The sequence below is a fragment of the Aotus nancymaae genome, unplaced genomic scaffold (assembly GCF_030222135.1).
Source record: "Aotus nancymaae isolate 86718 unplaced genomic scaffold, 86718_ANA_hifiasm-v0.15.2.pri h1tg000031l, whole genome shotgun sequence".
NCBI lineage: Eukaryota > Metazoa > Chordata > Mammalia > Primates > Aotidae > Aotus > Aotus nancymaae.
The window spans coordinates 6370901-6386847 of record NW_026988444.1 but is presented as its reverse complement, the minus strand read 5'-3'; the positions used below and the strand labels follow the sequence as shown (position 1 = coordinate 6386847).

The window sequence follows — 15947 nt, the reverse complement described above, 5'->3', positions numbered from 1 at the left end:
CATTTTAAGCAAACTGCAATTTTCACACATGAAAAGGACAAAACAATGTGTTAAACATGTCTAAATAGGAAAGTAAATATTTGACTCAATGCCTATTATCCCATTAAGTCTTACTTTGAATAAACTATCCTGCAATGCCCCTTTACATTTTTACTCCATTTAAAGGACATTTTACCAACATTTGCTAAGTCTTTTTCGGCACGTCTGGCACAGATCTAGACACAGAGATACAACAGAGAACAAGATGGAACTAAGTCCCTGCTCCCTGGAGCTCTGCAGCCCAGTAGGTAGAGGATAAACCAGTGCAATCCCTTTCTGACTACAGGAGCAACAGCTGTGAGGAACAGCTGAGAAAGTCATCAGAGACAGCTTTTAAAAAACCAGTTAGAATATCCCGCTGGCTACTTCTAAAGAAGTAGGCAAGTTCACAAAATAACACATCAAATACAAATGAAAGACTACAAATGTTTGGGCAACAGTCTGCAAGGGATTCTAAAATCACAAATGACTTATTTAGAGACATAAGGAGGGAACCCAGGTGGCAGACTGTCCATGAGACAACTTGGTGACCACACTGCTGAACACTGTAGTCAGAGTGATAAATCGTATTAAGTTACTATCCTGGCTACATTTATATGGGATGGTGGTTTAATGTATATGAAAAGCATGTTTAAAAATACAACCTGCTGCCAAACACGTTAACTAATAGAAATCTAATGTAAAGATGCTTGGGTCTGAAACAGAAGAAGAAAGTAGGCTGTTACTGTGACCAAATTCACAGGAGGGTTACAGAGCAAGCACTTGAGGACTAAGAGCTAGAGGAGTGTGTAATTGCAGGTGCCCAGGCAAGCATGCATGTTATGGGTGCTCCATCCTAAGGGCACAGGAGTCTGGGATGGGCAGACCAGACCTTGGTGAGACCCTGGTGAGCTGCCTGCTCCTACAGAGTCGCCTCACACAGCTCTCAGTGCCATCTGCTTTTGCACGCCTCTGATCGGAGTTATTTTCATGTTGGTTAAAAATTTTTAATTTGAAGAGAAATTCCCTCAGATGTGAAAGCTATTTCCTAACATTCCTGGCATAGGCTGTTTTGCCGTTTTATTTTTTTAGCCCAGGTTTAAAAAAAAAAACTTTTTATAGGTGATGGGGAGGAAGGCAGCACATCACACTGCCATGTGAGACCTGCCCCCAACTCTCAAAAAGCCAAAACAAAATAAAAAACCGCAAAACCTTAGCCAGGTGGGGTGGCATGTACCTAGAGTCCCAGCTACTTGGGAGGTTAGGGCAGGAGGACTAACCTCCTAAGCAACAATCTTGCACGTTCTCCACATGTACCCCAAAACCTAAAATGCAATTTAAAAAAATTGAAAAAAAAAAAAAAACTTTTATGAAAATAATCTTTATCTTTTTTTTTTTTGAGCAGAAATTTCACCTGCTATGAAAGTAGCAAAGTATTTTTTTAAATGCCAGAATATAGCTATTCTCTAAAAGTAGTGACTAAAAGGACTGGAATGGGAGGTATTCAGAGTTTTAAAAATGGCATGTTTTCCCTAATTAGAAAGAAAACAGTATTAGGTACAGTGGAACCACAGTAGAAAACACACATGTAGGGTGAGAAAGTGAAGTTTCATTGTACAATACTATTCTGAAATCCCATCAGGCAAACGGACTCTACCCTCTGCAGTCCCCACTGCAGGCAAACACCAATCTGCTTTCTGCCACTACGATCAGCTCTGCTTACTCTGAAACTTACAAATGGCATGATACAACATGGCCCGTTTTCTGTCTGGCTGCTTTTGCTCAGCAAAGTCTGAGACTAACGCGTGTTGCTGCATCTATGAGTAGTTCATTTCTCTGCAGTGCTCAGCAATACTCCAATGAATGGCTACACCACAATTTGTTACCTACTCTCTAGATAACTCTGCTGCCCCAGTTTGGCGCTATTTTGAGCAAAGTGGCCATGAACATTCACATACAAGTCTCTATGGAAAGGTTTTCATTTCTTAGGGGTAAATACATAGAAGCGGCATTGCTGGGTCTTAACTGTTAAGGAAGTACCAAACCGGTTTCCGTACTGGCTGTAGCATTTTCACACACTCACTAGTAAGGGTTCCGGTTGTTTCACATCCTTGCTTACACCTGGAGTGCAGCCTTTTAGTGGACGTATAGTGGCATCTCGTGGTTTCAATGTGTATTCCCCTAATGACCAAAGACGTGGACATCTCTACGTGGGTTTACTGGCCATTTGCGTATCTTCCTTAGTGAAATGTCTGCTAAGGTCTTTTGCTCCCCTTTGTAAGTGGGTCATCTGTCTTTTTGATCTGTACAAGATTTTTACATATTCTGGACACATACCCTTTGTCAGATACGGTACCATGAATACTTTCTGAGTTCCTCACATTTTATTTTCCTATTGATGTCTTTTGAAGAAAGCAAACTTTTAATAATGCACAATATACTTTTTCTTCATAATGACTCTTGTCACCCATGCTGAAGTGCAGTGGCACGATCTCAGCTCACTGCAACCTCCGCCTCCCAAGTTCAAGTGATTCTCCTGCCTCGGCCTCCTGAGTAGCTGGGACTACAGGTGCCCGCCACCACACCCAGCTAATTTTTGTATTTTTACCAGAGATGGGGTTTTGCCATGTTGGTCAGGCTGATCTTGAACTCTTGACCTCAGGTGATCTGCCTGGTCATCCATTCTGACAGTCTCTACCTTTTTACTTGTTTAGTCTGTTTACACAATAATTATTAATATGATTGTGTCAGGTCTACCAATGTTCTTTTTCTGTATTTTTCTCATCTTTTTTCTTTTCCTGATTTTTGTGGGACTAATTCTTGTATTCTAATTTATCAATGCTGTTAGCTTTGAGCCAAGTCCTGCTTTTTTTAAAAGTGGTTTCTCTGGAGTTTAGAACATGCACCATTAACTCAGCAGTCTTTGTCTGAGTAACACTGCATCACTTCACATAATGTGTGAAGTTTAACACCTGAATGCTTCATCTTCCTGTCCTCTGTGCTATCCTTACTAACTTTATTTCTACATGTTATACAGTATTTTTTTTTCTAAATCATCAGCTATCTTTGAAAGAAATTAAAAAGCATTTTTATCAACACGTTTGCCATTTGCAGTGCTTTCCATTCCTTAAGGTGTTGGGTTTCTACCTGCAATCCTTTTCTTTTAATCTAAAGAACTTCATATAATCTTTCTACAGTGCAGATCTGGTGGTGATAAATCCTCTTGTCTAAAAATATCTTTATTTTGTCTTAAGTATTCTTTTTTGTTTTTTGAGATGGAATCTTGCTCTGATGGCCAGGCTGGAGTGCAGTGGCATGATCTTGGTTCACCACAACCTCGCCTCCCAGGTTCAAGTGATGATTCTCCTGCCTCAGCCTCCTGAGTAGCTGGGGCCACAGGTACGTGCCACCATGCCAGGCTAATTTTTGTATTATCAGTAGAGACGAGGTTTCACTATGTTGGCCAGGATGGTCTCGAACCTCCCAAAGCGTTGGGATTACAGGTGTGAGCCACCATAAGTGGCTGAAGTATTCATTTTTAAAAAGACATTTGTGCTAAACACAGAATTCTAGGCTAACGGCTTTATTCTTTCAGTACTTTAAAAAATGTGATTCCCTTATAGGTTACATTATTCCTTTTTTTTTTTTTGAGACAGAGTCTCGTTCTGTTGCCCAGGCTGGAGTGCAGTGGCGTGATCTTGGCTCACTGTAACCTCCCAGGTTCAAGTGATTCTCCCACCTCAGCCTCCCAAGTAGCTGGGATCACAGGCACGCACCACCACGCCCAGATAATTTTTGTATTTTTAGTAGAGATGAGGTTTCGTCATGTTGGCCCTGCTGGTCTAGAACTCATGACTTCAAGTGATCTGCCAGCTTTGGCCTCCCAGAGTGCTGGGATTACAGGCATGACCCACCATGCCTGGCCAGTTGCATTACTCCTCATGACAAGTCAGTGCTCACTCTTACCTTGAAACCCCGGAATGCCATGAATTTGTTTGTTAGAGCTACTTTTCTTTCCCCCTTTTCTTGAGATAGGGTCTGACTCTGTCACTCAGGCTGCAGTGCAGTGGCACGAACACAGCTCACCACAGCCTTTACCTCTCAGGCTGAGGTGATCCTCCTACCTCAGCCTCTCAAGTAGCTGTGGCTACAGGCAACCCCCACCCAGGCCTGGCTAATTTTTGTAAAGAAAGGTTTTTGCCATGTTGCTCTTGAACTGGTCTTGAATTCCTGGGCTGAGGCAATCCACCCATGTTGGCCTCCCAAAGCGCTAGGGTTACAGGCATGAGCCACCACACCACACCTATTCTGGTTAGTTTTAAGACCTTTCTGTTTAACTATGGTTTTTACCTATTTGCTTATGACACGCTTTGGTGTGCTTTTCTCTATTATTTCTTCTGCTTGTTGCTTCATCAGTAGTTTCTGGTAGCTTGTTACGATGCGTCCTGGTGTAGTTTTCTTTATATTTATATTGCCTGGTATTTGTTGAGTTTCTTGGATCTGTGCCTTCATAATTTTGCTGAAAATTGGACAGTTCCCGGACATTCTTTTTTCTTTTTTGCTTTCCTTTCTTCTCTGTGAATGTAATTATCTACACGTTAGACTGCCTATCGCGTACCCAAGGACACTGAGGCCATGTGCAATTCCTCGCCGTTGTTCTTCAGCTTTTCCCTTACTGTGCTTCTACCACCGCCCCTTCTCCTCTGCAATATATACTGTGCTGTCAGGCTTATCATGAAAATCTCGTATTTTAATCTTTAGAAGCTCCACTTGGTTCTCTGTTATATCTTCCATTTATCTTATATTCATGCTTTCCTTTAAGTAATATTAAGAGTTCTTCTTTGCCAATTCTACCATCTCTGTCATTTCTGGATCTGTTTTTATTGCCTGATTCTTCTTCTGTACAATTTTTTTTTTTTTTTTTTTTTTTAGGATTACTATGACCTATTTTCATGGCTAAAAAAATGGGAAAAAAAAACCCCTGCAGAATTCCTAATAATTTGAATGTGCAGCTACACGTAGAATGCAATATTGTAACGAAAAAGTTTGCCATAATTTAAAAAGTCTCTAATATTAAATTACTTTAAGACTTTTATTTCACAGAATACTGATGTGAACTCTAGAATGGATAATAAAGCCATATCCCCTTAAAACACATGAATATTTTCTTATTTTAACATTCTTTTATGTAGTAGAGAGCAGTGACCTTATGAGTTGGGACACAAGACAACCATACTATATGCAGAAAGAGTAGGGGAACCCCATGGGTTGCAAACATATGGGCCAAAGAGAAGTTTGGTAGCTGAGGCAGAGCATAAGGACATTGAATTGCTGGTAGAAAGAGGAATCCAATGGAAATAGATGTGAGGAAGGACTCTGTTAGAAGACATCCTAAATTGGTAGAGAGTGCTTAAAGTTTATGCTAGAAAACTTTGGAAATTTTAGATCTGGGGTTATCTATGGCAAGTTTTTTAGGCTATATACGCATCCTTATCTTTACCCATATACTAGAAATAACTCTACTTTACAATGGTTGGTATATATATAGAATGGTATACATGAAAGCATACTATTTACTTCTAAGGGTTATGCATGTATTATTAAATAATATTGATGATGATGATGATTGACAAGATTTTATCTGAGATCTGAATCATATACAAAACAATTAACTGAGAATTAAAGCTAATTACACAACTGAATATTTGAGGGCAACATTAGTTTCTCCTAAGAAAAACCTCCGTATTATTTTACCACCTAGTTCTGTCAATCTTAGTGCTACGTGAGCAATCTGATTCTATTGTCACCTGGAATTTGGGCAGAATTTCCAGTTAGAGTATTAAGATAGGGAAAGCAAAGAGTAAGCAATCTGTTAATGATAGCACAGCTGAATATCAGACTGTTTCAGCATCCCAATGTCTTCTTGATTCTTCAGGCCCACCATCTCATTCCCTATTTGCTTTGTGTTTTTATAGTTGTCTGATCAGACGTTAAATAAATGTTAGCTCACACTGGGGATCTGGTGACTTCAGGGATTGTGTGGAAGATAGCAATTACCACACTATCTGGGGCCTTGTGAATTGCTGTCAACATAATCATCATGGTTTTCCACCAACACTTTCTGTTCTTAATTTTAGTTTCTTTTTTTTTTTTTTTTTTTTTAAGAGAAAGAGAGAGAGAGAATAGGAAGGAGAAAAAAGGAAGAGAAAGAGAGAGAGAGAATGGGGAGGAGGGAGAAGGAAAAGAAAGAGGGAGAGAGAATGGGAGTATTGCTTTCTTGCCCAGGCTAGAATGCAATTTAGTAATGGGTATTGAAAACCTCTTTTATACTGATAATTATACTTAATGATGTAGTCAGGAAGGAATAAGGGAAGAAGATAACAAACAAACAGCCAACCAATATTTAATTTAAACCTATGAAATGCTATGCGATTACTGAGGAGTGATTTACTTCCAATTATATAGTCACCTTTGGAATAGGTGTGAGGTGGTAATGTATGTTTTGTGTATTTGAAGTGGAGAGTACTATAAATATTTATTAAGTTTACTTGTTCCGGGTCTGAGTTCAAGTTCTGAATATCCTTGTTAATTTTCTATCTCGTTGATCTATAGAATCGTTAGCTCTTCTTGTTGCATTGATCCTTTTGCCATTATGTAATGTCATTCCTCGCCTCTTTTGATCTTTGTTGCTTTAAAGTCTACTTTATCAGAGGTGAGAATTGCATCTCCTGCTTTATGTTTATTAGTTTATTTTTACTCTCTGTTCAATTGGTAAATCTTCCTCCTTCTCTCTGAGTCTTTGTGTATTGTTTCATGTAAGATGGGCCCGGATGCAGCATACCGATGGGTTTTGGCTTTTTATCCAATTAAAATATATATAAGTTTAATACCAGCATTTGATGCTAGCTGGCTGTTTTGCCCATTAGTTGATGTGAATTTTTTATTGTGTTAAAGTTCTTTGCTTTTTGATATATTTTTGGAAAGGCTGATATTGGTTGTTCCTTTATATGTATAGTGCTTCTTTCAGAAGCTCTTGTAAAGCAGGCCTGGTGGTGGTGAACTCTCTAAGTACTTGTTTGTTCGCAAAAGATTTAATTTTTCCTTCGCACATAAAGCTTAGTTTGGCTGGATAGGAAATTCTGGGTTGAAAGTTCTTTTCTTTAAGGATGTTAAATATTGGTCCCCACTCTTTTCTGGCTTGTAGGGTTTCTGCTGAGAGATCTGCTGTAAGTCTGATAGGTTTCCCTTTATGGGTAACCTGAACTTTCTCTCTAGCTGCCCTTAGTATTTTCTCCTTCATTTCAACCCTAATAAATCTGGCAATTATGTGCCTTGGGGTTGGTCTTCTTGAAGAATATCTTTGTGGTGTTCTCTGTATTACCTGGAGTTGAATATTACCCTGCCTTGCCAGGTTGGGAAAATTTTCCTGAATGATATCCTGAAGAGTATTTTCCAACTTGGATTCATTCTCTTCATCACATTCAGGTACACCTATCAAACGTAAATTAGGTCTTTTCACATAGTCCCATATTTCCTGGAGACTTTGCTCATTCCTTTTCATCCTTTTTTCTGCATTCTTGTCTTCTCGTTTCATTTCACTGAGCTGGTCCTCGACTTCTGATATCCTTCCTTCTGCTTGATCAATTCGACTGTTTAAACTTGTGCATGCTTCGTGAAGTTCTCGTGTTGTGTTTTTCAGCTCCATCAATTCACTTATATTCTTCTCTAAATTGTCCATTCTCATTAACATTTCGTCAAACCTTTTTTCAAGGTTCTTAGTTTCTTTGCATTGGGTTAGAATAAGTTCTTTTAATTCACAGAAGTTTCTTATCACCCACGTTTGGAAACCTGCTTCTGTTATTGGAACACCCGTGTAATCTATTAAGCCTTGTTCCGTTACTGATGAGGAATTGCAATCCCTGTAGAGGGAGAGGCATTCTGATTTTGAGTATTCTCTACCTTTTTACGCTGGTTTCTTCCCTTCATTATATATTTGTCCGTCTGTCGTCTTTATAATTACCGACTTTCTAACTGGGTCTCTGACGTCCAACTTGTTGATTCCCTGCGCCGAAATCTGAGCAATCCACTGAGCCGGCCAAAACAGCGGTGTTAAGATTGATGGTGCTTTTCTGCCCGGGAATATCCGGACTCTGCACCAAGAACTGGCGTGCTAAGGCACCAGCAAAACCGCCACGCCGGCCACAAGAGTCGCCCTGGCGACCCGTGGAGCTCCTCCACTGGGAATCTCGTGGTCCGTGAGCAACTAATATTCGTCTGAAAGTGTGGCGTCCTCTCGTTCTTTGCGCTTTCACTGGGAGGTACGTGCCCGAGCTGCTAATCATCAGCCATCTTGGATCTCTCTCCTGTACAATTTTTACTTCTTTGATGCCACACAATTTCCTATTAGATATCAGATATTATGAATGCTATACTGTAAATGCCTGAATTTTCTTTTTTTTTTGAGACGGGGTTTTACTCTGTCATGCAGGCTTGAGCAGAGCAGTATGATCGCAGATTACTGCAGCCTCAACCTCTTGCACTCAGGTGAGAGGAACAACAGGCACATGCCAGCATGCCTGGCTAATTTTCCTATTTTGTGCAGAGACAGGGTTTCACCACGTTGCCCAGCCTGGTCTTGAGGTCCTGAGCTCAATCCTTTGCCTGCCTCAGCCTCCCACAGTACTAGGATTACAGGTGTGAGCCACTGTGCCTGGCCTGGTGGATATTTCTGAAATGGGTCACTTACATAGCCATTGGCAGTCCTTGGTTCCTTACTTGGCAGCTTTCCCTATAAGGCTGCTTGAGTGTTCTCTTGACATGGCAGCTGGCTTCCTCCAGAGTGAGTAATTTGAGAAAAGGCAAGGTGGGGGCCATGTCTTTTATGACCTAGTCTTAGAAATCACACACTTTCTACAATGTTCTATTGGATACACAGGGAAAACCCTATTCAATGCAGGAAGGGACCAAAAAAAGTTGTGAATACCAGCAGGCAAGGATCACTGGGGGCCATTTTGGAGCCTAGTGGACACAATGAGTAAACGTTCACTACATATAAATAAGGAAATGACAGAAAAATAATTTTGCTTCTGAAAAATATATATATTTATGTGTATATATATATGTATATATTTGTTCAAATTCCCAAGTTATTTGATGCTGCCAAAAAAGGAATTTTCAGCTTTATAGGTCATGTTATTATACTCCATAGATTGGAAAGGGGAGATATTTATTTAGAAAATTGGAGAGTATAAATTAATTTCTTACCAACCACCATCAGTGTGAACTCAAAACCTTTTTTCACTGATTTTCGGTGAACTTGATTGGGGAGATTTGCAAATCCAACGTAGCCAGGAGTTTCTGGATTTATAAACTGAGCTGGTTGTTGCTAAATAAGATTGAAAAAAAAACAACAACAACAACTAATAAACAGCTTAGTAGCTGCTTTTAAGACAAAATCATTTAGACATGAAACAAACATAGGTATCAGCAGTTTTCACAAATTTAATGTATGGATAAATCAACAATTCTATAAACTCCTACTTCTATCAGAAAACCAGCAGCATGCAGTTAGAAGCATTAGAAAAAGAAAAACTGTATTAACTCCTTAGCTATATGCTGACTGAAAATTAACATTTTGTAAATCAGTATTCTGTTTAGCAATTTAACAATACATAGAAGATACATGTTTAATTCATCTTAGTGCAATTTCAAATTTTGACTTGAGAGCCTATCTATGAAGTTCCAGGAGTATCAGTCAAGCTTACCAAGTACTGCTACAGCTGACAGTGCTTTGAATGAATGGTTTCATTCAACAAACTTGGCTAAAGAATAGCTTCCACCAGTATTAGGTGAGATGCATTTATGAAAAGTATCCAGGAAAAAGGCATCTCTCTTGCTGTACTTCTAGCTCTACAGAACAGAGTTTCACCGAGGGTGAGGCAGGCACATTAAAGGTGGGATGTTGGGTATTTACCCTCCAAGACCAAGACAGAAAGGACAGAAAGAGAAGATGACAGCTGACTACACTGAAGCATCAACATTCCTTGATACAAGGGTATGTGATGAGAGAGAGGACAGCAATGTGAGAAGGCAAGAACGGCAGAAGTGAAATCACAACGCAGAAGTGAGAATGAGAAGAAGTTTAAAAATCTATTTATTAGTTTTGAAAAAGGCAAGATATAAAATAATATTTCCTTTAAGATTACATTTTGTAAATGTACATTCACATGCACACACAAGTGAAAAATAATATATGTAACATATTAACAGTGGTTATTTCTGAGTGGTGAAATGACTAATTTTTTTTTTTTTTTTTTTTGCTTATCTATGTTCCACGCTAGCACTTGTATAAAATGCAAAAACTGGTATAATTTTGTGTTGAATAGTTATGAACACCCACAGGATTCAAAGATTAAAAAAACAGAGAAATAATCATCTTGCAATGTTAACCACCAGTCTGCTTTTCTCTGAATATGTTCTACAGAACTCATTTATCTCTGAGCTAACTTGCAAGGGCTGATTTAAACCAATTTATCAAGTCTAAGAGCCCCATCAATTTCATAATAAAAAATTATTAGAATTCTAAATTATCTGGTCTGCTGGGAATTAACTAAGGGGGCTAAAAGGACTGTTACTGATGTGTGTAGTAAAAAGAGAGAAGCCTGAAAAAAGAGAAAGCTCCAACTTTTTAAGATGACAATCAGCCCACGCTCGGTGGCTCATGCCTGGAATCCCAGCATTTTGGGAGGGTGAGGCGGGGAGGTCACAAGGTCAGGAGATCGAGACCATCCTGGCCAACATGGTGAAACCCTGTCTCTACTAAAATACAAAAGATTAGCCAAGTGTGGTGGCACATAGTCCCAGCTACTCGGGAAGCTGAGGCAGGGGAATTGATTGAACCTGGGAAGCGGACATTGCAGTGAGCCGAGACGGCGACTTCGTCTCAAAAAAAAAAAAAAAAAATTAAATTAGAACTCTTTGTCTTAATGAATCAAATACATCAGTTGTATTAAAAATACTCATATAAATCCTGTCTGTCAACAGTCTGAAAACATAAAGCAATTTCTCCTTATGCTGTAGATACATGAAGTATGATCTTACCTTAGACATCTTTTGTGAAGTTTCGTCTGCCAAAAAAAAACACAGACACACATAAACGCACATACACAGTATGTATGTATATGCACGCATATTTAACAGCATGAACTGACCTGTAAAAAGACTTACACATAGGCAACGTAAAAAAAAAATACAATTTCAGGGCCTTCCAAAGTTATTATGCCAGAGGGAAAAGTTAAGCGCTGAAAGCTGACTCATGTAATATGACTACTTTTATTCTTTCCGACTTTTGTGTTTAGATTTTATACATTAACCAGACTCCCTATTCTGTATTCAAACCTAGCCTAAATGACTAGGCGATAGAGATCCTTCTGACTGTTCTTTTCAAAAGAAAGTTAAACAAACCCCTTCATGTGTAATCAATAGCAGCCAATCAAATTTGTATCTTTAAGTGAGCCTTAGGACAGAAAATGTAATTCTGTTTGGTACCTCCATTTTTGCCTATATAAACAGTCCTCATTTTTCCCCACCATTCTTTGGTGTAGTTCTTTTCCCTGGACAGCAGCCCTCACACTTTGAACTTAAATGAATTCTTTTAAATGAATCAGGAGCCTTTTGATTATTTTAGATGACAGCACCTCAATTACTTCAAATATTTCCCTAGGAATAAAATAAGCATCTACTATTACAAAAGTAAATTTGATTAAAAAAATTAGGCCGGGTGCAGTGCTCACACCTGTAATCCCAGCACTTTGGGAGACTGAGGCCAGCATGGTGAAATCCCATCTCTATTAAAAATACAAAAATTAGCCAGGCAAGGAGGCTGAGGCAGGAGAATCGCTTGAACCTGGGAGGCAAAGATTGCAGTGAGATGAGATCACTCCAACCTGGGAGACAGAGCGAGACTTCATCTCGAAAAACAAACAAAAAAAAACAAAATAAAACAAATGGTGGCTGGGTGCAGTGGCTCCTGCCTGTAATTCCAGCACTTTGGGAAGCAGAGCCAGGAGGATTGCTGGAAGCTAGGAATTTGACACCAGTCTGGGCAACACAGCAAAACCCTGTCTCTACAAAAAAATTTAAAAATTTTCAAAAATTTTAAGTTGATAAAAGCAACTGTATATATACACGCACATACATATTCCATATTTTCAATAATATTCAAATATTTTTTTCAGTATTGATTATATGTTAGACCCTAGGGACACACATGGGATGCTCATTTCCCTGACCTCTGGAATTATGAATGCCCCTTCTCTCTTTGAACCCTTAAGAAGAGGAAGAGATGCCATTACACAGAGCACTGTAACCTTAACACGTCTGCCATTCATTGAGATTCCTAGAGCTCCGTGAGAACTAGGTCTTGACACTGGGGTACAGGGTACAATGTGAACTACATTTATGAGGAAGGGAAACAGGACTGAAGGCATCTGAGTGTTTGAGAAATGTGACAATACTTTTAGAGACATGTGGAATTTTCATAGAAATTTTAGAAACCATGAAGCTTTGGAAAGCATGGAGCCTGCTGGCTAACCTTCAGTAACAACACCAGGATAGATAATTGACTGCTGTCAAATTTTATTCCCTCTGGAGCTTAGAAACTTATTAAAAAGCTTCTCTCACTTTGCATCTCGATTCCCATCCCCCAAATCTTAACTTCCTGAATACTGTGTACTCTGTGTTTCCCTTTTGACTGGAAATGTTCCCAGCTACCTTGGAAGAAATGAGATCCCTGCATCCTCAGCGTCATTTGGCTTGGTTAACCAAGGGATGGTGGCAGTAAGATTCATGAGCCTTTGACCTCAGCAAAGCCTAAGAGTTGAGGTCAAGTGTGAGTGTGGAGGAGAACTTCCTAAAGGGAAAGAGAAGGGTCAGATGGAATACAGAGTTTCGGCAGAAGGATTTGGCATCTTGTTTTCAAATAATACAGAGATAAGTATCTGATTATGGAAGTAAAAAAAAAAGGTAATAAATAAAATAACAAGGAAAATTTCCAAATTAAGAGAAAAATATGGAGAAAACAGAAACTTCATCAAACCAGCAAAAATACAGAAAAGGAACAAGAAGAAACAAAATCCATTGTAATCCTAAATCAAGACAACAGGGACAAAATCCAAGAATATCCGTCATCAATATAAGTGGGAAATAACCGAATTCTCTGCTTAAAAGATTGGGCTAAAAAAACCCCAAAACCAAAAAACAGTCCTGCTATAAGGTAGTGGAAGAAATATGCCTTAAACAAAGGAACAAACAAAGGCTGAACATAAAGGGACAAGGTACAGGGTAGCAGGCCAGTGCCAACACAGAGAGACAGCACCACTATCAGCCAAGACAGGAATTAAGGTAACAAGAATTAAGCAGGATAACACGGACCACAGATTATAATGATAAAAGAAACAACTTATAGGGAAGATATAATATTCCTAAGCCTATATATTCAAATAATCATTGTAAATAAAGCAAGAACTAGGAAAAATACAAAGTTAAGAAAAATATAATTCGAGTGAGAAACTTTAATAGATGTCTCTGAGAATTGAACGGATTCGGTAAACACAATATGTGCAAGGACAGAGAAGAACTGAGCAAGACAACCAATAAATTTGATTTAGCATACACAGAGAAACTTGAATCAATAAGGAGAAAACTTAAAAAAAAAAAGGTTAAAAGTCATGTAGCTATCATAAAAAAAAGCCTCATCAAAATTTGAAAATTGAAAAGCATTTTTACAGTCACTGTTCTTAAATAATGATATGCTTAAATTGGGCGGGGGGAAGATGCAAACTCCCAGTAATTTGTTACATTACAGGATATGCCCTGGATCAAGGTGGGCAACAATAGCAAAGCCACAGGCAATCTCTAAGAGCAATGGAAAGAAGGTAAAAGCAAAACTTATGAGATATAGTAAAAGCTTCATAAACTCAGTTGACAATTTGGGTTTCACGATTTTTCACTATTAAAGAACACTGTAAATAAATAAATTTGATATTGAACGATACTAGAAAATGAACAAAATAACTCAAAACAGGAAATCAATAAAGAGAAAAAATGAATTATGAGGGGGAAAAAAGGGCAAACAAACCCGAAAGCCGTTTTTTGAGACGAAGTTTTGCTCTTGTCACCCAGGTTGGAGCGCACTGGCGTGATCTCAGCTCACTGCAATCTCTGCCTCCTGGATTCAAGCAAGGCTCCTGCCTCAGCCTCCTAAGTAGCTGGGATTACAGTTATCCACCACCACGCCCAGTTAATTTTTGCATTTTTAGTAGAGATGGGGTTTCACCATGTTGGCCAGGTGATATCTCCTGACCTCAAGTGATCCACCTGCATTGACCTCAAAGTGCTGGGATTACAGGTGAGAGCCACATGCCTGGCCTCAGAAGCTAGTTTTCTAAAACAAATTCTTCACAAGCCCAATTCAGGAAAAAAATAGCAAATATAGAAAAGTAGCTAAAATAATGACAGAGGAGACTACATGTAGCAAAATGGCCACAAATCTGAAAATGTAGAAAAAATGGGCACTGCAAATTACCAGTACAGAATCAAAAACTGGAAAATCTGACTAGAACAAATATCACTAAGCAGCTGATTAAAGACATACCAATGAAAAGGACCAAAACTTGACGTTAGAGTTGAACACCATCCAACCCTGGACAAGACCAAAGTCATTTAACTGTTTCAAGCCTCTACAGAAAAACGGGAAAAAACTCTGTTTTATGAAGACAGCACAGTTTTAATATCAAGCCCAGATGGAGACCGAAGAAAGAAATGAAGGAATAAATGAATACCATAGGTTAATTTCACTCACAAATATAAATGCAAAAATCCTGAATAAAATATTTGCTAGCAATTAGATTCCAGGAATGTATCAAAAGCATCTATCAAATAGTAAGCCAACAACACATTACAGGGAAAAAAATCATGCATTCATAGATGCTGATGAAGCATATGAAATTCAGCAACCAATTCTAATGAAAACACTAAGAAAACTGCTGGAGGGGTGTGGTGGCTCATGCCTATAATCCTAGCACTTTGGGAAGCTGAGGCAGGAGGAATGCTTGAGCTCAGGAGTTCAAGACCAGCCTGGGCAACATGGCAAATCGCTGTCTCTACAAAAAAATACAAAAACATTAGCTGGGTGTGGTGGCGGACACCTGTAGTCCCAGCTAAGTGAGAGACTGAGGTGGGAGGATCCCTTGAGCCCAGGAGGTGAAGGGTGTAGTGAGCTGAAACGGCGCCACTGCAAGACTGTCTCAAAAAGAAGAAAAACTCCTTAAATCTAATTCAGAATATTTCTGTCTGAAAACCTATGGCAAATGCTATTCTCTAAACAATGGAAAACTAAATCTATTTAAATTACAACTGATAATTAGGCAGAAATGCCCTTCCATAATTATTTTAAAACACTTACATGAAAACTTATACTTGAAGACCTATACAAAAGCAAACAAAATCCCCATGTGCCGTCCATTATCCAGCTTCAACAATTAGCAACTCAAGGTCAATAATGTTTCATCTATTCCCACAATCATCAGTGCCACTGCCTGGATGATTACGAAGCAAACACTACTATCTAGTATCTATGCATATCTAAAAATAAGGGCTCCTAAAAATAATGAACCATTATCCACAGCTGGTTCTTTAATGCAATCAAATATCCAATCAGTATTCATATTCTCCATTCTCTCATTTCTTCCTTGACTCAAGATCCAAATAAGACCTGGACACTGCAATTTCACCATGATTGTTTAATACTACCTTGGTGAGTTTGCGGAATGTAATGAAACAAGAAAATGAAAACAAAATGGTTTTGCTGATTGGACTGAACACACAGAAAATACAAATACTCTGGCTAAAAGGACTCTAGAATAAGGTAA

General features: G+C 38.8%; 1 protein-coding gene across 5 annotated transcripts in view; it reads right to left on the bottom strand.

Annotated features, from left to right (window-relative positions):
* SEPTIN2 (septin 2) overlaps positions 1 to 15947 on the bottom strand; it is a 42781-nt gene that overhangs the window by 23221 nt on the left and 3613 nt on the right. For 3 of the 5 annotated variants that reach the window (XM_012465076.3, XM_012465075.3, XM_012465077.3), the window contains exons 2-3: positions 11119 to 11144; positions 9283 to 9403 (exon numbers count right to left, since the gene is read on the bottom strand). In XM_012465076.3, the coding sequence (XP_012320499.1) occupies positions 9283 to 9403; positions 11119 to 11127 (130 nt within the window). In that variant the 5' untranslated portion in view covers positions 11128 to 11144. Of the gene's footprint in view, positions 1 to 9282; positions 9404 to 11118; positions 11145 to 12789; positions 12809 to 14155; positions 14171 to 15947 lie in introns of those variants that run through there. The other 2 variants (XM_064383438.1, XM_012465073.3) reach the window with 2 other exon arrangements.